Genomic DNA, 22,511 nt, shown 5'->3' with positions numbered 1-22,511 from the left:
GCTGTACTTTTACATGAGCGAAGCCCTGGGTCTGGTCCCGTCATGCCCACAGGAGCAGGGTGGGAGGCTGGATACAGCCCCTGAGTCCAAGCCGAGAGCCTGTTGGGGCAGTGACTAGGGTGCACAGAGCAGCTGCGTCCTCTTGGCTTTTAGGGGGTTGCAGGAACTGAGGGTTTCTGCAAAGAGGGTTAAATACGCAGATTGTGTGGCAAAAAGTTGCCCCAGGCCTTTGGGGCAGAGCCACGATGGAGAGGGCAATCTTTCCTCTCCAGGAGCTATGTGGGGCTGTGGCAGCGGGTGCTTCTGCCCCAAAGCCTGGCAGGTTGCAGAGGGCCTCCACCAGACCGGCTTGAGTCAAGGGGAGTCTCAGAATGGCAGGAAGACAGGACTGCCCGTGAGAAGGGGTCTGTGCATAGCAGCGGGGGAAATGTGCTGAAATTGGGAACGCTGTGTTTAAATAGCACAATCTCCTGCTGGGGTAGGAGGCCATGGAGGCCCCTGGGGAGGGGGGGAAGCTCAGGTGCTGCTCTGTCCTACTTCAGAGCTCTGCCAGCACGGCTCTCGTCCCGTCCTCTGTTCGAGAAAACACTGCTGCTGCTCTCCTGTGGGGACGCAGGCCGTCGCCTCCTGTGGCAGCTGGGATAGAGATGGGAGGGCTGGTGTTTCCCCTGCCCCCCAGCCCTCTTTTTGGGTTAACTGGTGCCTGGAAACCCCTGCCAAGATCTCTCCAGGACTCTCCACAAAGTCTTTCTCACCTCTGGTAGGGTTCTTCCTCCCTGCCAGTTTGGTTCCATCACCACCCAGCAAGTGCTGGGGGAAGATCCACCCTGGCATCTGTCATCTGGGGCAAGCAGGGTGGTGGGGTGTGCACCCCAGCTCCCATCAGCTTCCATCTTCCCTGCTGCCTCTCCTAATTGCAAACACTAATGGAATCCAGCAGGAGGGCTGGAAAACCTCATCCCTGCCATCTGTAGGACATGGGTCCTGTTGGGGACAGCACCCACAGGAGCTCCCAGAGCAGTGTAAACCTGCTGGGGGGGGGGGCTGAGGGTATCCCACAAATCAGCACCTGCAGCAGCTGGGGAGCTTGGCTGGGCCCCCCACCGCCATGAACCCCCAGCAGCCCCAGGAGGGTGGTTGGTACCAGAGACTGGGTTTGGCCCCAGTCTGTGCCCCTTTCTGGGGCCACCCCCACCCCTGCAGAGACCCCTGGTAGCTGCAGGGGCAGGAGCCTTCCCGCAGCACCCTCCTCCCCTGCCCAGAACTTTGCTGGGGGGACTGGGCAGCCCCCAAACGTGCTGTGGTGGGAGGAAGGGGCTGTTGGCTGAAGCTTGCCCTGGATGGTGTGGGATTAGCGAGGGAGGCAGCTGAGGGCAGCCCTTTCATTGCCACCATGGTCATCATCTCCCTGTGCCCCCCCAGGGTTCCCAGAGCCCCCCACCAGCTCCCCTACAGGGACCGTGTGGCCTCATAGGAGGCCACAGCCCAGCCACGGTGGGTGCAGGATGGGGGACCCCTCCCCAGCCAATGTGTGGGGTTAGAGGCTGGTGCCTGACCCCAGGGATTGACACCCTCCTGCAGCACCCCAAACGCCTCCTGGCCCACCAGGCGCTCCTGCCAGCAGAGGGCAGGCAGCGGCCACGCTCAGCGCCTCCGTCCCACTCTGGCTCAGATACACTTACGGCATCCCTGGCCGCAAGGACATCCCCTCCCTTTGGGCAGCTCCTTGGCCCACACGCATCCCCTCTCCATGGCTATCCCTGCCCCAAGGGCGTCCCCCTACCACAGGCATTCCTTCTCCACCCGCATCCCCTGCTCCATGGATGTGCACTCCCTGTTGACACCCACCGGCCCATGGACATTCTTCCCCATAGGTGTTCCTGCTCCAAGGGCTTCTCCTCCCCATGGTCAGCCCCTCCCTATGGTCTTTCCCTGCCCATGAGCATCCTCGGCATCACTGTCAGACCCCATGGCTGGGGGGACCTGTGCTGGCTCTGCCTCCCCAGTCTGCCCAGCCCAGTATCTGCTCCCAGTCCTGTTTGCTGTGTGGGCTTCAGGGTTAGGTTTTCGTGGGGTAATTTCATGTCCCTGAGTTATCACCTGGGAGGAGGCAGTAAGCCATGGGGCCCATCTGGGGTTTAGTAGCCTCTGCCAGTCCCCTTCCTGAGGCACAACACCCATGGGTTTTGCTCTCATTGCCCGCCCTTGCATGCTGCTCCTGTTGGGAGCATATGGGCAAACTTTTCCGGATATCAGCAGGATTTTCCCTGGGTGCAACTCGTGCTGCTGCCTCTGGTCCTGCCCCAGGGACCCTCTGAGAAGAGCTGGGTGCTGGCATCTCTCCAGTTTGCCTTGGGAAGCCACCAAGGAGCCCCTTTCACTGACCCATCCCCAGCTGCAGCACCCCACTGCCTGTGTCGGACACATCCTGGGACCTCATGGGGACACAGAGCCCCTGACCCACTGGCAATGTGGTCAGCGTAACGAACATTGATGAGGGGAGCAGCCATCCTGCCTCAGCATGTCACACATTCACTCCTGTCCTCTCATTATCAGGCTCTGAAGGTCCTGTGCACCAAGAGGACAACCCAAAAGGATTTATTTTTCCCCTCCCTACCAGCCTCAACGTTCCTGGGTGCTGGGCTGATTATTTACTTTTTGATTGGCCTTGAAGGTCCCAGGGATCCCACCAGCCCAGTGTTGACACCCCTGCAACAAGAGCTCCACCCCACTGCCTGTGTGAACACAGCACAGCATCTCCCACCAAAACACACCCTGAGGAAATATATTTTTTAAAATACTTTATTTATTTTTTCTCTCAATACTGACATTAAAAAAAAAAAAAAAAGAAAAAAATTACAAAAAAACCCCACTATAAAACATTCAGGTCTCATTGAAACCGAGAAAAACAAAGCAGCTTGCATCTGCGCGCTGGTCTGTCTTCTCGTTCGCAGTGTCCACCAGGTTTCTCTACGTCAAACTCCACAGGGACCAGTGGAGGGAACCGGTGATGTCCCCTCACCAGTTAAACTGGGCGATTAATTAAGCAGTGGCTAACGGGTCTCCTCTCCCCGTATGATACACTATACAGCTGTACACCCAGCCCCTACAGACACCCCCCGCTCCCCCCACCCCCCACCCCCCGCCCCAAAGGACCCCCCATTTCAAGTCAGTGATTTCTCTTTAAAAAAAAAAAAAAAAAAAGGATTCCCGGGGCGGGGGGAATATTTTGGCAGGGGTTTTCTCTGTGGTGCTGCGGTGGAAGAGGAGCTATACAAAGCCAGGTCGAACGCGCCTCCTGCTCCGTAGGAGCCCTTTCTTGGGAAAAAAACTGGCACGAGGCAGAGTGGGCCAAGAAAGGTAAGAAATATAAAAATTCTGATGGAAATCCAGAGGTTTTAAAAAAATACAGCATTTAAAAATTAAGCCACCACGCTGATGATTGCCTCATGCCCCTCCCAGCTTCATCCTGACACCCAGAAATACCTCCTGAATGAATCGTCCCTGTAGAAAAATATATACACGTGCCTTTCTCTTCTTATTAAAGTCTCTAAGGTTGACCTAAAATGCTAGTGAAACCCACAGTTCTGCTCACGCTTGGCTCTGCTTTTGCACCCAGACTTGTGCTACACAACCTCCCTCCACCCCTGGGCTTTTGATGTTCGTGTGGGTGAAATATCCCCCCCCTGCTCTGTAAAAAGTCAGGGTACACCACGCCAGGAACCCCAAAATGGGCAGAGAAAAACCCTTACGGACTTTATCTAACGAGCTCTATATATATGTATTTAAAAAAAAAAAGTAGCAATGCAAACTCAACACATTTGAACAAGAAAGCTCCATCCTCGGCTTTCCCCCCCTCCTCCTGCTCAGCTGGGGCTCTGAGGGCACCAGGAGAGCCCCGGGCAGGGGCAGGAGGCTGGACGGGACCATCCCCATGTGCTCCATCATTTGGCACAGCCGAGGCTTGGTTGTAGGCTTGGCACAAGAGAGCGGACCACGGTCAGGCTCGGTACCGTGGTCCCAGGTGAGAAACAGTCCGGCTACGGGGGGGTGGCCACCGCGGGCCAGAGTGACTGGTACCACGGTACAGCCGGGACCCCGAACAGCAGCAAGTATCAAAGAGAGGAAGAAAAAAACTAACAGCAGGGACACCAGAACCTGCGGAGTCCTATTTACACTGCGCCGGACCCCGACAAGTCCAGCGTCTCGTGGGAAAAGTGGCCTGAAAAGCAGGTGACATGAAAAACCCACAACGTGATGCGCCTCCCCAGGCAAAGGGCCCACGCTGCTCGCTTGTGCGAGGTGGAAAAGCTGGACCTCTAGGGAAAAAAAAAAAAAAAAGTTTGGCAGCCGGGAGAGCTGTGATATGGGCAGGAGCCTCCCCACTGCTGGAGTAGAAAACAGGCCAAGAGGGATGGATGGGGAGAGGAATGGATAGGGAGAGGGATGGATGGGGGGGTGGGTTGGATGGGGTTTTTTTGGGGGAAGAAAAGTGGTGTGAGGGTTTTTTTTTTTTGCATTTGAAAGTGCTGTGGCACCTCTGCTCTGTGCGGGCCGGGTGCTGTGGCACGTATGTTTGGAGTATTGCTGCTTGGAGGAGAGTCCCCGGGCTCTAGGAGCACGGGAGGTGCTGCTTGAGGATCTGTCTCGTCTGGGGAGCTATTCTGTCTGGGAAGCGGATTTTGAACTCCACGATCAAGTCTCCTCGCTGGCTGGGGGCCTTGGGGAAGGGCAGCCCCTCACCACGCAGTCTCTTCACTGTCCCCGGCTTGATGATGTCGTTGCAGGGCAGTGGGATCACGCGCCCGTCAATGGTGGGAATGTTCACGGTGCAGCCACATAAGGCCTGGGGAGAGAAGAGGGGACACACTATCAGACAGGGCGGACACCCCAAAGCATCCCGACGGCCACACCCGCCCCCCCACTGGCCGCTCCCCGGGTTAAACTGCCCAACTCCATCTGGGTGATGCCCCAGAGCATTGGTTGATGCTCAACAGTGCAAGCCCAGGTCTCTACTGGTGTCAGCCCAGTCTAACCACCATGAACGGGGATGCAGGAGCCGTGCAGGAGAGGGGTGCCCCAGCAGAGGGGTGCCCCAGCCTCATGAGGGGGGTAAGACCCCCCTCCCCACCTCCTGGGCTCCCCAACAGGCACCACCAGCAAGTGGCCAGACACTCGCAGCAACAGGACAGGCTAAATTTAGCACTTTCCCGGCTTCACTGCCCAGCCTTGGGCAGCCAAAAATCCAGCTGAGATCATCAGATGCTGCCGTGGTTCATCAGCTGTCACCCTCCAGAGCCCGGCAGCTCTGCCGGCGCTGGGGGTTATCTATAGCACAGCCCGCATCCCGTCCCACCCCCACCTACGGCTCCCAGAAGGTTACACCGGTGTGGGACGGCACTGCGGCGCGACACAGCACCGAGCTCTCCTGGAAGACAGGCAGGTCCCCGCCACCGGTCCCTGTTGCAAAGCCAAGAGCCGGTTTTGTGGGTGCCACCCTGCTGTACCCCAGCCCCCGGCATCAGCCAGGGCGGTGGGTGCTGTGGCAGCCGCAAGCCGGCCTGCATTAGTGAGCCACGTGATGCGGGAATGCAGCAAGAAAATCCTTGTGTCCTTAAATAACTCAGACAGCTCTGGCGTACACGTGGGCAGGATCGTCTCCAGGCTTTCAGCAAGGGCTGAGGAAAAGGACTGCGGAGCGATGTTTCTGGAAGAAGGGGGGTGGGATTTGCTGAGGGTACAGTGTCAAGCTTCCAGGTGGGGGGCTGGCGCAGGTTCGCCCCTCTGAGCTGGGTCCAGGGGGTCCCAGCTCTCCCAAAACACCCTGCAAAGGGAGGGGAGGAGGATGCAACTGCCGGTTTTGGGGTAGATGGGGTGGCAGATGTTCTGCATTCCCCTCCCCAGGGAAAGCCTCCGCTGGCAGAGCAGCATCAGGAGAAACATCTCTTCCTTTGCACAAGGGCAAAGGGACCCATGCAGGAGCCAGCTGGGGGGCTCTGGTGAGTGGAGAACGGGAGAGATGGGGCCATCTCCTTGCACAGCTCATCTGCACAGGGTCTCCTCCTGGGAAGGGTGTCCTCCAGGGATGAGCAGTGGGTGCTTGGCTGCATCTCCAGATCGTCCCCCAGCAATGGATTTCTGCCCCATGCTCACCCAAGGATGCCAGAACCCTCCTGATCACTGGTACCCACTGCCATGTGCTGCAGAGGGCTGCACGGGTCCACGTGTGCCAGGGAAGGGACACCTCCAGCCACAAAATGGGAAGGAGAACAGGGACTCTCCATGGGAGCACGAGGATGGGGCAGGGAGAGGGATGCGAGTAGGAGCGGGTGGTAACAGCAAGGGCAGACGGAATCTTAATGTTTCCTTCCAAGAACCAAGACGCAAGAATCTGAGGCAATCGTTCCTCCACCGTATGTCCCCGCTTTTTATTCTTGCTCAACTTCACTGGGATTTGGGAAACTGGTTGCTGAAGTAACACCAGTAACCACAGGAGCTGCCCTGCATCCTAGAAAGAGGCTGGTTTTATCCCTAGGGATGAAATCACCCCGGGTTTGATAGCTGAGCGCTGCGCTGCGAGAGCAGAGATTTATCTAGGTCAGCGTTAGGTCCTCCTCCGCTCGCAGCGAAGCTGCCAGGGGGGATGTTGCCACCGGTCGTGTCTCAGCCGGGCGCTGACGCGTGGATGCTTTGAGGAAGGTGACACCAGGTAAAGGATGCAAAGCAGGTGGCTGTCAAGGGCAGGCATTACGCCTGTCATTTTAGGAAGGGACACTTCCCTGCAGCCCACAAGCGCCTGGGGAAGCCCTCATACACATCTGGCTTCTGCAGTAGCCCGGTGGCAACCAACCCATGTCACCCCGGCTGGGGGAACACGGCACCCAGTGGGGCCACAATTTGAGGGCTGGGAGGGCATTGACTCCCTGGGCTGCTCTCCCGGATTGAGGAAGAGGAGGAGGAAGATGCTTTCCTGAGTGCCCCCAGCCCAAGCACCAGGTGGTTTGTTCCCCGCAGCAGCAGGGTGCTGGTGAGGGGTCTCCAGCACAGCCATGAGTGGGGTCACAGCATCCACTGCCTGCCAGCTCTGCCTGCTGGCACTGCGCTGCGCTGCTCTCGTGGCAGCGGAAGGGACTAAAGCTCAGGCTAAAAAAGACACACTGACAAGGAGGAAGGGTGCAAGGAGAACACCCAAGGCTATGGCTGTAGGCTCAGGTTCCATTATATACTGAAGTGCTGGCATATGGAGGTGAGGAGCTCCTGGCATCTGCTCGTGCTCCAGAGCACTTAAGGTACTTCTCATGGAAGATAAAAGCAGCAGAGTATCCCCCGGCCCTGTCAAGCAGCACGCCGGGGATGGCAGCCAGGCTGGCAGCTCCCCAAGGATGACCAGCACATTGGGTTTGCGGTGGGTGAGGACAGAGACCAGAAATTCCAGCTCAAAGAAATGAGGAATTTGCCCAGACCAGCAATTTTCCACTTTGTGACTGCATCATGCAAACCAAACACATGCACGCCTCGCTCATGGAGACCGCAAGCACTCAGAACCAGCACCTCTGGTGCAATAGCATGTGGTGCCGGAGCAGGTTTCTCCACTTGCTGCTCAAAGGGCACCTCCAGGAAAGAGTCCCTGCAGCCTGGGCAGTGCATGGATCTGGGTTAACATGGTCTGGACATCAGCACAGTCAGCCAGGGGTTAATTTTACAGATAGGGGAATGCACAGAAGGAAACATCTGAGATATGGCATGCATGGCTCCATAAATAAGGCAGTGTCTCCCAAGTATTTCTGGAGTGGCCAGGGAAGCCAGCCACCACAGGAATAAACCTCTGCACTTTGCTCCGTGAAGGAAATTCAGCTCCTGAGTCTGCAGGTTAGCTAGAGCTGAGCTTCCTCCGGGAGCACCAAGCTCCGCCTGACCCATGTTGGCTGCTCCTCGCCCCCAGTATACCCGGTCACAACCCCAGCTGGGATGCAGAGGCATCGCAAAGCTCTCCTGACTCGCTGGCACGCTAACAAGCTCACGTTTCCCTGCCTCAGGTCTGGCCCATTGAGCTTATTTCTATTACATGCATTTGGGAACATAAATCTGTCTTCAGGAATGGAAAAAAAAAATCAGCTCATTAAGAAGACAGACAGCATCTACAGTCTGAAAGGAACAGCAATGGCAGCTGCCAAAACCATCAATGTTAAATGCAGCTGCCAGCTGGGTTTTATTAAAAGGTAGTTATACAGCAGAGGCAGTGAATGGCACATCTTTTACCAGGGTAATCTTTCTCTTTTTCTCCCACCTTTGTGCATCTTACTGACTTCGATGCATCCAGCCCCACTGTGACCTCCGGGACTGGCAGCCTGGATGTGTAGGGTTTGAATATTTTCTTTATTTGGTTCTTTGTCTAGGAAAGCCAGAACCAAGGAAAACAGCTAAAGCATCGCTTAGGGAGAGTGAGGTACCACGTTACCCGGCGTGAGCCTGCTCTGTCTGTGGGAAGAGGCACCTGGTGCTATCCTGAACAGTAACTAAGCCACAGCAGGCCCAGCTAGGAGAACAAGCAGGGACCAGACTCATGCCAGCTGACTTGGGTTTTCCCTTGTTCCTACAGAAGGTCTGGTCTCTCTTCCATATATGAATACCCTACACTAAAATAGAAGGACAAGACATGTGGGAAAGGGAGAAAAGGGATAAATACCACCTGCATTGGCTCAAGAAGCAAGGCGTGTTCAGCAGGGACCGCAGTACCCATGTCCTACACCAGCATGGAGGTTGAGCACCACCAAAACCAAGCACGAGTTGGCCTCTGCAGTTCTTCTCTGCTGAGGTCCGTGTCTCACGTGACCTACCTGGTCCTTCCTCAGGAGGACTGACTCCCATCTTGGTCCCACGTGCCACCACCCAGCACCACTTCCCACCCCACAGGATTTACCACCCATACCCACCTCTTTAAGACTGATGTTTGCCGTGTAGACCACATTCGTCCCATCCCTCTTGAAGTGTGGATGAGGCTTGTCCCTGAGGATGAAGACGATGTCGGCAGGGATGTTGTCTGGGGTCGCGTCCCCTTCTTTGGGGAATGTGATTTTGGTTCCCTCCTTCCAACCCCGTTTGATGACAATGTTTAGGATCTTGTCCTCAGTCCGCGTGGTCCGGCCATCAGCACTGAGTCTCCTGCGTGTGATCTTCATCCTCTTGGTGGAGCCGTGGTAGATCTCTTCCAGGGACACCTTGAGCTCATGGATGATGGGTGGGTCTTGGACCCTCCTCCGCATGTGCAGGGACTCTTGGTGCCGACGGTGAACCCCGTTAATGCCATTGAAGCCAAACCGGCCGAAGGCACTGAAAGGGTCATCATCATCATCAAGATCCATGTCTTCCTGGTCAAAGCCATTGAATATCCGGGAGCGGCTGCTAGCGAAGAAGACATCGAAAGGGTTGGAGCCTCCAAAGAAGGACGCGAAGGTGGCATGAGGGTCTCCATGGAAGGTGTAGTGGGAAGTGTTCCCTGAGCCACCCGAAGAGCCACCTCCAGTTTTGAGACCTGGGAGAGAAGGGGAAGACGAGTTGTGAATGCTTCCCGCCAGTGGATGCGGCACCAGGACCACACTTTCCAGCAGGAGCATGGTCTCTGCTGGTTTCAGGCAGACCTTCTAGCACCTCCTGGGGGTGCAGGTCACCCTCTCCAGCACAGCCACCTGCGAAGAGTGTGGGCCAGGAAGGCACCACCTCAACCTGTGACACACAGTCCTGCTCTTATGCCCAGCAAGTTCAAAATCCGTTCAGGTTTTGTCCCTGCTAGCCCTACTGAAGTGCTTCTTTGGCTCTCTCTACCCAATTCACAGCCTTTTCATTTAAACATTTCCTGACCAGCCCATCTCCATTCTTCCCTATGGGCAGGCTCTCTTCTGCCCAAATAGCCCCATCTCTCAGACTGCACTGACGGCCACAGTCCAGGAACATCATGTCCTGCAAGTGAGAACAGGCTTTGAGCTCAGCAAGTGATTGTGACTCTGGGTGGCAGAGCAGATGGAGGTCAGCAGACCTCCAAGTCAGCACACAGCTCCCTGCGTAGAGACTGTACAAAATGCCTGGTGAGCACAAGGCTTGGATCTTTTGGTAACCATTCCCATGGGAAACTGCCCTGCTAGGTCCCAGGCTGAGCCTTACGTCACTGCAACTCCCCCAAAGTCCCAAGCAGCCAAGGCACACGACAAGTGCCCCCCACAAAGAGGTCACAGATGCTCTGCAAGGCTATTTTTGACCAGGAGGGGCAGGAAGGGTTAAGCCAAGCCTAGCTCAAGGACTATTTTCAGGGCATGCAGGTGACAGTGACGGGCTATTTCTGACAGGCTGTCCCTCACGCCAGCCCCCCACAGCGAGATATAGGAGGAAGACAAGCACAGAGTGGGCAAGTTTGGCTGTCTTTTCTGATGGATGAAGTTCATATTCTGGGTGGGCCGGGGAGCTTTCGCTTCACCTTGCCTACAGCAGCGTGCAGGACCTAAAAGCTCCTCAAAACGCTGATCCCCAAGATACGCTGCTTCAAACAATGGCATCTGATAGGAAACAAGGTGTGGGGGGCTGTGGACCAGTCAAGGAGGGGGATGCTCTTCCCTTCCTCCTTGACTCGCTCTTATTTTAGGTGCCTTCAGGCAATGGGAATTTTGCCAAATCCCTGTCGAGTCCCTGTCTCTAGTCCCTAACAGACTGTACAGACAGGAGGTTTCACCTTTAATCCTGTGACGCCAGCCTGAGAGGGGTCCAATTTCGGGGTCGCCTCCAGGGAAAGGCTGGTTTGCCACTTGAGACAATCTTTTCTCATTTTACAGGGTGGCAAATCACTGTGCCTGGTACATCCATCATAGCCCTGACATAACTAAAGGGTCAAGAATTAACCCACCACTGGTTAATTCTGCTGATGGCTCCTTAGGGGATGCACCTGCCCACTGGCCCGGCAAGAGAGGCTGCCTCTTCCACACAGCAGCCTGTTCCTGCTAGACCTCCTGCTCTTTTAAGCACCCAAGTCCTGGGCTGATTAATGCAGATGCTATTCGGTGCTCTCCTCGAATGGGGTTGCGCTCTTCCATCTTCGACTAATAAGGCCGCCTGTGGTGGAGCGCTCTCCTCCTCCATGCCAACCACCAGACAACAGCAGCCGCTTGGTTTCAAAACAAGGACCTATTACTTAAATTGGGAAAAGCTTTGAATCCTGTAGGTCAGCCTGTACCGGCTGGAGAGGACAGCAGGACCAGTGCCCAAAGGCGGAGGGGGTGGGGGGGTGGGGAATGTGGGCAAAAGCAGTACTTCTCTGCTGGGATATTTAGGTTAATTAAAGGATTGCTAACGAATTACTCCAGGTAAGACCCAGGAGCTCCTTCCACTTCATTGTCTCTGCTGGCTGCCAGGGTTTTGGGGCAGAGGGCAGGGAGAGCCCAGCCATCCCAGGAAACAGGGTGAAAGGCTGGAAAAGTGGAGCAGCCGGGGGAGGAGTGGGATAAGAGGCAACTTCTGGCACCTACGGAGCCTTCACCCTCCCCAGTACTGTGGCTGCCAGCCCTGCATCAGCCCCAGGGGCAGGCATGAACTACAGGAACACCTCTGTGTGAAAATCGTCCCTGGCCTACAAAAACTGATTTAGATCCCGCACCCCTGTCTCCGAGTGGGCAGTGCCCGTCCCCTTACCTTCCTCCCCGTACTGGTCATAAATGGCTCGTTTCTTGGGGTCATTCAGGACATCGTAAGCCTCCGCGATCTCCTTGAATTTCTCTTCAGCATTGGGGTCTTTATTCTTATCGGGGTGATACTTCAGGGCCATTTTCCGATAGGCTTTCTTGATTTCATCTTCGTTGGCGCCGGTCTGGATGCCCAGAATCTTATAATAGTCCTTCACCATGACGGCGACGCTGCCGGGAGCCGAGTACTTATTCCTGAAAGCAGAAAGACAGCTCTCCGTAAGGCAAATATCTGGGGCAGCCGGGGATGGGACCGGCACACACTTATTGCGGAGCCAACTCTCCCTGTGTCCCACCAGCCAGCAGCACCAGAGCCAGCTTAAGTCCACCAGAGGTCAGAGCCCCGGTGCCAAGATGTAGCCTGGCTGCGGTTTTACCCCCTCGAGCCCCACGGCGTGGACGGGGAGACTCATCTCTGAGGCTGACTGGGAGAGGGAGAACTCGAGACAGGGACGGCGTTATTATAGGGGCCACGCCACTGCTAACGTCAGGCCAGGACTGTGTCCCTGTCCCGTCCCCCCCCACCTCTGAGCCAGGAGGGCTGAGCTATGTCTAAATGTAGCTGCTGGCCCGTGTCTGTTCCCCTCCCTGTTTCTCTCCCAGCTGGGGACCTGGGACCTGAGTCGGGGTGATGACAGCAAGTGTTTGGAGCCTGAAAGCAGCGGCAGGGACCGTGCTGCCGCCTTCACCTTAAAGGAACTTCAAACATTTTGTTCCTGAAAGCAATTGGCATTCAGCTGGAGATAAGCGCCTCCGGCTGTCAGAGCCCTAATTTGTATTTAGCGGAGAGAGAATGAAGCCGTTAGACAGAAACATCTTGTGATGGTGGGAGGGCTTTTTTATTTTTTTGTTTTAAAAAACACAAAGCAACACTTTCTAGCCTGACTTGCACTCCCTGAGAGCCCTACTGCATCTTGCAGTAAGTCAGAAACGCAAGGCTAACTCCCTCCATTGTGTGGGGGCCAAGGCCAGGGTCATGCCTATACTAAGGCACGGAAAACCCACTGGCCGTAATTCATCCCCCAGACACGCCACTGCAATCACAGAGACCCAGGAAGCAGCTGGTGGAGACCCGGGGCAGCTCCTCTGGGAAGAGGCTGAACAAGCCCCACACTCCTCCAAGGACACTTCCTCCCGCTTCCTGATCTTCAGTTATCCGACAGCAAAGTCCCAACCCACCCCTCCCGAGCATGGCCTGCCCCCCCCCCTCACGCAGTGCAGGTCAGTGCCTGCTGCTGGCCCTGCTCTTCCCCAGGCGCTGCCCCAGCAGACCTGCTGTGCTCTGCTGAGCCCTCCTGCTGAAGCCCTGCTCCCTGCTACCATCCAGATCTCACCCCATCCTCGCTCCAAGTGCCCCTGGGCAGCCCCAGCCCACCATGCCCCTCCAGCAGGCAGATTTCTGCACGAGGTGTGAGCTTTGGCCCTTTCCTTCACCATCATACAAGTTACCAGATGTTCTCCCCGTATCCTTACTGTATCCATTACCTGCCAGTGGAGGTCACAGAGGTCCCCCCAGTCACAGCAGCTCAGACAAGGGTGGCTGGCCCCCCCCCCGGGGTGCATGCCCACAGTGCTGCACTGAGCCCCTGGCACCCATCCCAAGCATCCACACTGAGTCCTGGCATTCATCCCAAACATCCAAGGCTTGCCTTGGGTCATGCCTCAGGCAATAACCGCTCTACAGCTGGGTAGCTGCTACGGGGGCTTGGAAATTGGCCCCATACTTGGCCACCTTGGTACAAACCAGCATGTTCTGCTTTTTGCCTCAGCCACAGATTACTTTGCTGTAGGTGGGGAGGGGGGCTAAGGCACCCAAGGCACAAGGAGGGGAGATGGGGGCACACATGGATGCATGTGGCAGGATGGGGGGGGCACAGAAGAGGTGGGAGAAGGTCCTTGGGAGTGTAAAGAGCATCCGACAGCAACAGTGTCTCCCGCCGCAGCTCCTGGATGCCAGCATGTTTCCGTACCGGCTCCTGCGCGCAGAGCCGCCGGCAGCACACAGCCCACGCAGGCACTGGGGTTGCTCTGCCCCCCCGCCCGCCTCTGCCTCCCCATCTGCCCTCCCGCAGGGCTGGGGGCTGCGGGAGACTCTGGGATGAGCAACTCAGGTGGGGGGGGCTGAGAGCCAATACCCCCCGCCAAAGGTCACCCCAATGCCTCCCTTCCCCAGGGCAGCCTCCAGTGCGGGGCAGGGGCTCCCTGCGACCAGCAGCAGGACCTGGACCAGGATTTGGCCCATCTGCATGACACCAAACCTCCTGAAGTGAGGGCAAGCGAGGCAGTGGTGAAAACAACCCCGGCGCACCCCGGCCCGAGAGACATGGAGGTGAAAAACCTTTTATTTCCCCCCCCCGGGGACCACAGCGCCCGGCTCCGATCCCACACAGCCCAGTCTGACAGCACCACCGGGACCCCCTCGCCCGGCCAAAACCCCACAGCGCTTCCCATGAAAGTACACCCCATCCTGACAAAACGCTGTTTCCCCCCCGCAACATCTCCAGTCTTGACCACGAGCGGTCTTTGGCCAGAGTGGAGCTGTGTGCCGGGGATGCTCTCCTGGCCCAGCTTTATCCAGCTGGGCTTGGGGAGGGGGGGAATTTCTGTACCGAAGTGCTGCGGTTTACCGTGCCGGTGAGGACCAGCCGCTGGCGGGTGACCCGGTGGGTTAAGGCACGCTCCGGAGGCGACACTCGCGTGACGATGGTATAACACGACTCTGTCCCCGCAGAGCCTCCCTCCTTCCTTCCCACCTCCTGGGGATCAGCTGCGCCTTGTCACCGCTCTTCTCCCCCTTCTGCTCAGTCATCCTCTCCTGCCTTCCTATTTAACCCCCTCGGGAGTGGGGGGGGACGACGACAAGGGTTAAGGCACTGCAGGGCAGGTTTCAGGCAGGCAAAGCCATTCCTGCATGTCCCCTGAATAAGCCAAGACCACCTGGCCTTGGAGAAAACAAGCATTCCCCAGCTCTGCCAAGTCAGCTCAGCCTCCATCCTCCTCTTTTAACCACACCAAAAAAAAAATTTTTAAAAAATTAAATCTTTGTTCCATCCCCGCACATGACATCAGCCCGTGCAACCGCTGGATGAGCACACCAGCTGAATAGCAATCGTTTGACATAATCTCTCCACTTGGCAGTCATCTAAGGAAACCAACCCACCCCAGCAGTGACACCGGGGAGATTTAATTTTTCCCCATCTTGGGGTGCAAGGTCACCGCAGGACACCAGGGGCGGGCACCGATGGTTTAACGAGGACGCAAGGTCAAGAGGCTGAAACCCACTTACCGAAACTTTACGAACACATTCAGAGTCCAAGCCGTCATTTTTAAAGGCTCTAGTTTTATTTTAAACATCGCGGTTGTCCGCAGGCGCCGGCAGGTGACGTGTGCCCGGCCGGGAGGGCCTGGAGGGTGGCAGGAGGACGGCGGAGAGAAAGGTGCCGGCTCGCGCCGGGGATGCCGCCGCCGCCAAGGGATGCTCTGGTGGCGAGCGTTCCCCTCCACCTTCTCCGACGCACCGAAAAGGCAGCTCCTCGCCAGCCCAGCGGCCACGGTTGGTGCTTGGCTCTGACCTCCGCTCCCAGGACAGCTCCAAAAGGGCTTTGGTGGCGGGTGAAAGCGCGGTGCTGCCGGGGAGCTGCCGTCCTTTGTGCGTTTCCCAGCCACACGAGGAGGGGGGACACCCTTCAATGGAGTCGTTTGCTGAGCTGTAATTTTCCTTTTAATTGGTTTCTTGACGCTTTCTCGCTAAACCCGACGGATTAAGACACTTCTGCCGTCAGCTCCAGCATCCTCCCTCCCCGCTGCCTGCAGCAAGGCGCCCGGCCGCCCCGTTACCGTCACGTCCCCCGCGCAGCCCCCGCCGAGAAGCAGGGAGCGCAGCCAGGAGCCCCCCCAGCGTCCCCAGAAACGACTTTGCTGACGCCCGGGGCTGTGCACCCGCCAGGCGAATCGGGGAAGGAGAAAAGTAGGGCGGCAGTGATGTGGGGAGAAAAAAAAAAAAAAAAAAAAAAAAAAAAGTCACGTTAACCAATTTGCACCTCCCCGGCTTTCCTTCGGATGCGCGGGGGTCCCTGTATGCCCCTCACCGGGCACCTGCACCGGTCCCCCAGCAGAAGGGGTTTGCCAGCCGCGTTCCTACCCAGCCACCGGGGTCCCCCCGCCACAGCCAGGCACCGGCACGGTGCCTCCTCCGAGCCCGGCGGCGCAAAACCTACTTCTGAGAAGTCACCTTCAGGTGATCCAAGAAAATTCAGTGCCACCGTGTCCCCCCGCCCCGGGTCCGACACCGTCCCTCGAAGTCCACGAAGAGCATCCTCTCCGGATGCCCCAAACCGACACCGGGCAGCCGTACCGGGACGGCGGCGGGCGGCTCTTGCATCCCACCCTCGGCGAGCAAAACGCTGGGCGGGCGACTGCCTCCATCCCGCTTGCGTCCCCAAGGGCTGGGGGGTCCGGTGGCTCGCGGGGCACCGAGCGCCGGGGTGGGTGCGTACCTCTCGGCGCGGCTCCAGAAGAGCAGGATGGCCGGCATGGCAGCGTATCCCGGGCTTGGTCAGGGAGCTGGCGGGGATCTCGTCGTGCCGGGGCAGGCAGAGCCACCCGTGCCCGTGCCGGCTGGCAACCGAAGGCAACCAGGCAGCAATGTCATGACTACCCGCAATGAATCATCCCCTCCCCGGGCCCCCACACGCACCGCCCGCCTCCCCCTCCCCACCGACAGCCCCACTGGGGTGCCGGCACCTGCGTGGGGATGGGGTTAACCCTCCCCTCGCTGTCTCTGCCGGCACAGCCCCCGCTGCCAGCCCCGCCGGCTGCTGCCTCCTGCGTGGGGACGGGTCAAGACCCCCTCAATGTCTCCCTATACAAGGTGTCCCCCCCTTTGCAATGCCCACGGGGTGCTGCCTCCCGCGTGGCGATGGGGTCAAGCCCCACTCGCTATCCCCCCGGACAGGGTCCCCCACTTCCAGCCCTACTGGGTGCTGGTTGCAGGGTGGGGATGGGGTCAAGTCCCGCCTTGCTGCCTCCCCCATAGAGGACCCCCCTTTCCAGCACCACTGGGGCGCTCACACTGCTGTGGGGATGGGGTCAAACCCCCCTCAGTGTCTCTCCATATGGGGTCCCCCATTTACAGTCCTATGGGGTGCTGGCTCATGGGTGGGAAGGGGGTCAAGCCTAAACCCCCCAGTGTCTCCCCACATCAGATTCCCCCTTTCCAGCCCCAGTGGGGAATTCACACTGGTGTGAGGACAGGGTCAAGCCCCCCAGTGTCTCCCCAAGTAGGGTCCCCCCTTTCCAGCCCCACTGGGGGTGCTCACAGTGGTGTGGGGATGGGGTTAAGCACACACACCTCCCCCCCAAACCCCACAGTCCTACACGTGGTGCCCCATTTCAGGGATGCCCCACTGAGGGGCTCAGTGAGGAGCTGACACCTGCATGGGGCAGGATTCACACCCCCACCCCCAGCACACAGCCCCACCGGGGTGCCTGCCCCGGCCTGGGGTGACCTAACACCCCTTGGCCCTAGTGTCTGCCTCAAGGGAAAGCAGGTTAACCCTTTCCTCCTCACCACCAGCTGTCCTGGGGGACACTGTCACCTCGACTGGGGACAGGGGTTAACCCCTTCCTTGCTGGCCCCTCCGACCCCATTACTGTCATCTGGAGAGAGTGGAGTGGGGGGGTGGGGTGGCGGTGGGGGTACCTACTCCCTCACCAGCCAGTTCAGCTGCACTGGGATACACTGGTACCCCCAACCGGGGTGGTGGTATTAACCCCTTCCTGGCCACACCACACAGCTCCAACAGGGCACATTGTTCCCTCCAATGTGGGAGGGGAAGGAGGGGTTAACCCCCACCTCACCACCCTCTCCAGCCCCACAGGGTTGAACTACAGCCCCGGGGGGGGGGGGGGGGGAGGTTAACCCCTTTCTCCCAGCCCCACTTGGATGCACTATTACTGGTATGGGACAGGAAGATTAACCCTTTCCTCCCATCTCCTTCAGTCCCACGGGAACACGCAGTCACTAGGCAGGGCAGAGCAGTTAACCCTGACCCACAGCCCCACCAGGAAACCCTGCCACAGGGCAGAGCCATGAACCCCGCCTTCAACCCCACAAGGACACGGTGTCACCCCATGGGTGCAACGAGGCTAGCGGCTGGCCTCTGTTCCTCACACACGTAGGGGCAGAGGGGTTCACCTCCCCTTCCCCGCCCCATAGTGATACCCTGTCACCCCATGGGGTGGGGGGCTGAACTCCCAGCCCCACAGCAACATCCTGTCACCTCATAGAGAAGAGGGACTGAACGCCCCAGCCCCACAGCAACACTCTGTTACCCCACAGGGAAGGGGGACTGAGCCCCCCAGAGACACTGTCACCCCACAGGGAAGGGCGACTGAGCGCCCCAGCCCCACAGGGACACTGTCACCTCACAGGGAAGGGGGACTGAGCCCCCTAGCCCCAAAGGGACACTCTGTCACCCCACAGGGAAAGGAGACTGAGTGCCCCAGCCCCACAGGGACACTGTCACCCCACAGGGAAGGGGGACTGAGCGCCCCAGCCCCACAGCAACACTCTGTCACCCCACAGGGAAGGGGAACTGAGCCCCCCAGGGACACTGTCACCCCACAGGGAATGGGGGCTCAGCGCCCCAGCCCCACAGCAACATCCTGTCACCCCATGGGGCGGGGGAACTCACCTCCCCAGTAACACTCTGTCACCCCACAGGGAAAGGGGACTGAGCCCCACAGCCCCACTACGGGGCAGAGGGACTGATCCCCCCAGCAACACCTTACCCCATGAGGCGGCGGGACTGACCTCCCCAGCCCCACAGGGACACTCTGTCACCCCACAGGGAAGGGGGACTGACACCCCCCCCCCCAGCCCCACAGCAACACCCTGTCACCCCACGGGGCGGGGGGACTGACACCCCATCCCCCCCAGGGACACTGTCACCGCAGGGGGCGGAGGGGCCGCGCCCCCGTCCTCACCGGGAGGCCAGCACCGGCGCCGTGGGGGTGTGTGGGGCGGCGGTGTGGGGCAGCGCGGTGGGGCAGGGCCGCCGCCGCCGCCCCCGGCACTCACCGCTCGCGCTGTCCCGGGGCGCCGCGCGCTCGCTGAGCCGCCCCCGCCCCCGCCCCCTTGGCCGCCACGTCAGGGGAGTCCCGCCCGCGCGCGCCCCGCCCCGTTGGGCCGGCGGGGTGTCAGTCGCCGCGCCGCGCCGCGCTCATTGGCTCTCCCCGGGCGCGGGGGGCGGGCACGAAGGCGGGGCGAAGGTCGAGGGTCCGGCCTCCTCCCGCCCGCCTCGCCCCTCCTCCTCACCGCCGCCTTCTATTGGTCAGTTCAAGCCGGCACCGCCCCCTCTCTGTTCTCTGATTGGCCGATCTCTCGTTTGTAGCGGCGGGATCCCCGGGGGAATCTTCTGGAAGGTTGTGACGTCACCGGGGCGCCGCGCGTTGAGCCCTTCCCCCCCCAGTGCCACCCCAGGGGAGGGGGACGGCGGCCGCGGGTCGGGGGCGGCCCCGCAGGGCCCGGGTGTCCGTGTGAGGGGGGTCGCGGGCGGCGGGGCCCGCCGGGGCGAGGCCTGCGCGGGGCCCGGCGGCCCAGGCCCGTCCCTGGCTGGCGCGGGAGGGGCGAGGCCGCAGGCAGGGCCGGGGTGGTGCTCGGCCGGCTTCGTCCCCCAGGTCGGCGGGAGCGGCTGCGCGGGAGGGTGAAGGCCCTCAGGGAGGGAGGCGCTGGAGCTCGACCCCCAGGCCTGGTGCAGGGTGTGCTCCGGGCTGCGCTGGCAGGGTTGGAGGGTGGCACGGAGCCTTCGGGTGCTGAGTGGCACCTTGCTTCGCGGGGGGCTGGCCAGGAGGGGAGGGAGAGCGAGCTGCCGGGGACTGGCAGGAGGGTGTCCGACGATGGGGATGTGTGCGCACCAGGGACAAGGCAGTGCCCCCATCAAACACCCATCACGACTGGGCCGGGGGTTCTGCAGCTTCCTTATCTGAGGGTCGGCTGAGGTGCTTCAGCCTTGGAGGGTGTGAGGGCTTGCCATGGGGTACGCTTTTTCATCAGGGAAAAAGCTGTCAGACCCCAAAGCCTGGGTCCTGCGTGTGAGGCTTAGGGGTGTGTTTAAAACAGCTCCTGATCCGTTCATCTTGGTGTTTCCCAGCACAGCAGCAGAGAAGCCCTGAGTGCTGTCCCTCTGCAAAGCCCCATCACGCAGCCCCTTCCAAAGCGTGCGTGTGGGCTTTTGCCATGTGAGTCTCCCCCGTGATCCTTCATCTCAGCCAGGACTTGACCTGAAGCAAGGTACGCTCCTAGTCAGAGGAGCTGCCTAGACCCAGGATTTTGTCTTAGGAAACGTGCCTGTCTCTTGCCCTCATCAAGGTACCATGTTGGTGCAGTGATGATCTCTCTCAGGACAGCGTCCTGCCTGCACACCTGTCCAAAGACCAAAGCAGGGAAGCAGCTGGTCCCATGGGTGCTGCAGCTTATGGGTGAAGCTGAAGTGGTGACGTGAACAGTTGAGGCTGTTAATACCACGTTTGTCATGAAGAGAGGGTGCTTTTGTAATCCTCTCTATGCTTCCACTTGCTGAGGACGTGTTTGAACAGGGTGTTTTAGAGTAACTTCTGGGTTCACGGCTTGTCTGTCCCCTGTGGTTTGGTCACAGCATTGTTTTCCCCGTCCTTTCCTGCGATGAGGTCTCTGACTCTCCAGGGCAGGGTGTGAGCAGCCACCTGGCCCCCTCCTTTCTCCCTATGAACTGTTGGAGCCCCTCCAAGCTGAGGGAGCCAGAGTTTTCACTGTACTCCCTTCACAGTGGCTGAGTCATCGTGGTATTAAACCAGCACTTACTGTTACCCATCTATTTTGCTGTCTGTGTGTTCAGCTGGCCATGTGCCCCCGGTGGGGCGCTCGTGCTGCTTGTCCTGCGCCATGCCAATGCCCTGGCCTTGCAAATGCTTTTTATTTCAGCCTTTCATTGCCGGGGGCATTGGAGGCCCCAGAGTGGGGGAGCTGGCGATGGCCATCCCTGTGCTCACAAATGATCTGCTTGGTGTGCAGCCTGCCTGGGGACAAACAAGGGCTTTGATCCAGGGCCTGGATGCGGCCCCTCTGCCACTGGAAGCTGGGCAGGAGCAGGGTCAGGGCAGACCACAGCCTCCCTCCCAGGGCGCAGCGGGTGTCTTAACCAAAACTGCTCCTCCTGCGCAGCCTGTCTGCCTGCCGGCACATCCGCACCCTTTTAAAGACACGCCGGGAAAGTGCAGGGAGGGGTGGCAGGAATAATTAAAGGTATGAAGCCGTTTCCATAGAAGGAACAATTACATAAACTGGCTCTCTTCCGTCTGGGGGAAGAGATGACTGAGGGAGGCGTGACGGGGAATAATAAAATCCTGTGCAGCAGGGGGAAGGTGAGCAGTGAAGGGTTGCTTGAGTTCCCATAACAGGGCATCTCGTGTGGGAAGAGGCAGTGGCCCCTCAGGGTGTGAGGCAGTTTGCAATTAACCTGTGAAAATGGTGGCCTTGGGTGGAGGAACAGAGGGTCAAAAGGCAATCAAGCAAATTCCTGAAAAGAGAAATCCATCGAGGGCTGGTGAGCCCAGTGCCGGTGCTTCTGGTGTGGGAAATCCCCAGGCTGCAGGAGTGAGCAGCATGGTGTGTTCCTCTGGAGCTTCAGCAATTCCTGAGGCTTTGGCTGTGGGTCTCTGTCCCAGTAAGGCTGGGGAGGTGGGGGACTGGTTTTTCTGTTAAAACATCATTACTGAGTGTCTGAAGGTCGGAGCAGTGGATGAGGCCACCAAGGTCTACAACCTGCTGCCCGAGTGCTGGCTGTGAAGCGCGTTCCTGGCGGGCACCATACCACCGAGACCTTTATCCCTGTCACTGCCGCCACCTCCTCCGAGCTGGATCTGGATACCCCCATGGCAGAGCAGATGGGCAGGAGCGAGGGCGCGACCCTGCGTGCGGGACAGCGCTGGCTCCCGCTCAGACTCCCCTGCTCAGCGCCGCGCGGGGAAGTCTCTGGGGACTGTGCCTGGGTGAGCTGGGGAGATGCATCTGAGGACACTGGGCTTGGCAGCAGCGGGGTTTGTACTCCGTTCTCCACGGCGAGAGCAGTGCCCACGCATTTGGTGCTGTCTCTCCTTCCTGCCTGTTCCCATCCTTGGAGATGCCACCCGCTTTTTCCTGCACCCTGAGCTGCAGGATGAGGAAAGGGCTGCATGAAAAAAAATAAAAATCTGTGCCCAGGGCTTTTTTGTTGCATTAACACCTGCTGTGATCTGAGGTTGATGAGTCTCCAAGGAGGTGCTGGTGGGTCACCATCCAGGTCAGGCCTGGGTCTTAGTTCCTGCAGGCAAGCTCTGTCTTGAGGACATGGGGACCTTCGTCCTCGGTGCTCATCCAGCCCCTGGCGTGTCCTCTGAGGAGGAAACCACCAAATCCAAGAGCCTCTCACCAGCTCCCAGTCACCCTGAACTTCATTGGTAGCCCCAGCATGAGGGACTTGTGCCTGGACCGTGGGGTAATCCAGATAGGAATGGTCCCCAGGTGGCATTGTGCTCCAGGCAGAGCCAGCCACAAGGTCAGAGTGGGCTGCTCCATGCTTCACCCGGGCTGGCCTTGAAAACCCCCGAGTACCAACAGTGCTGAAAGAGCGTGTTTCCAGAAACATCTCCCCCATCCCTGTGGCTCTGCGTCTTACTGGACCCTGCCTGGTCTCCAAGGGCACACGGGAGGAAGGGGGTGGAAGCCACTTTTATCCACGGTGTTTGCTTCGTTCTCCCCAATTGGGGCTG

The 22,511-nt window shown here is 58.9% G+C and overlaps 1 protein-coding gene across 5 annotated transcripts; it reads right to left on the bottom strand.

Annotated features, from left to right (window-relative positions):
• Positions 1-2,786: 2,786 nt before the first annotated feature.
• Positions 2,787-18,850, bottom strand: DNAJB5 (DnaJ heat shock protein family (Hsp40) member B5). 5 transcript variants are annotated; one of them, XM_074932450.1, is made up of 5 exons: positions 18,711-18,821; positions 16,220-16,340; positions 11,674-11,918; positions 8,934-9,532; positions 2,787-4,846 (listed from the first exon to the last, which is right to left on the bottom strand). In XM_074932450.1, the coding sequence occupies exons 2-5, from the start codon at positions 16,255-16,257 to the stop codon at positions 4,613-4,615; spliced, it is 1,116 nt and encodes a 371-aa protein (XP_074788551.1). In that variant the 5' UTR covers positions 16,258-16,340; positions 18,711-18,821; the 3' UTR covers positions 2,787-4,612. The 5 variants fall into 5 exon arrangements, with proteins under 5 accessions (XP_074788551.1, XP_074788553.1, XP_074788549.1 ...); XM_074932452.1 differs by having other exon boundaries at positions 18,805-18,819; XM_074932448.1 differs by lacking the exon at positions 18,711-18,821 and adding an exon at positions 15,010-15,654 and having other exon boundaries at positions 16,220-16,379.
• Positions 18,851-22,511: the final 3,661 nt, after the last annotated feature.

This window comes from Athene noctua, chromosome Z (genome assembly GCF_965140245.1).
Source record: "Athene noctua chromosome Z, bAthNoc1.hap1.1, whole genome shotgun sequence".
Classification (NCBI taxonomy): domain Eukaryota; kingdom Metazoa; phylum Chordata; class Aves; order Strigiformes; family Strigidae; genus Athene; species Athene noctua.
The sequence above is the reverse complement of the archived record's forward strand: the minus strand, read 5'-3'. Positions and strand labels throughout refer to the sequence as shown.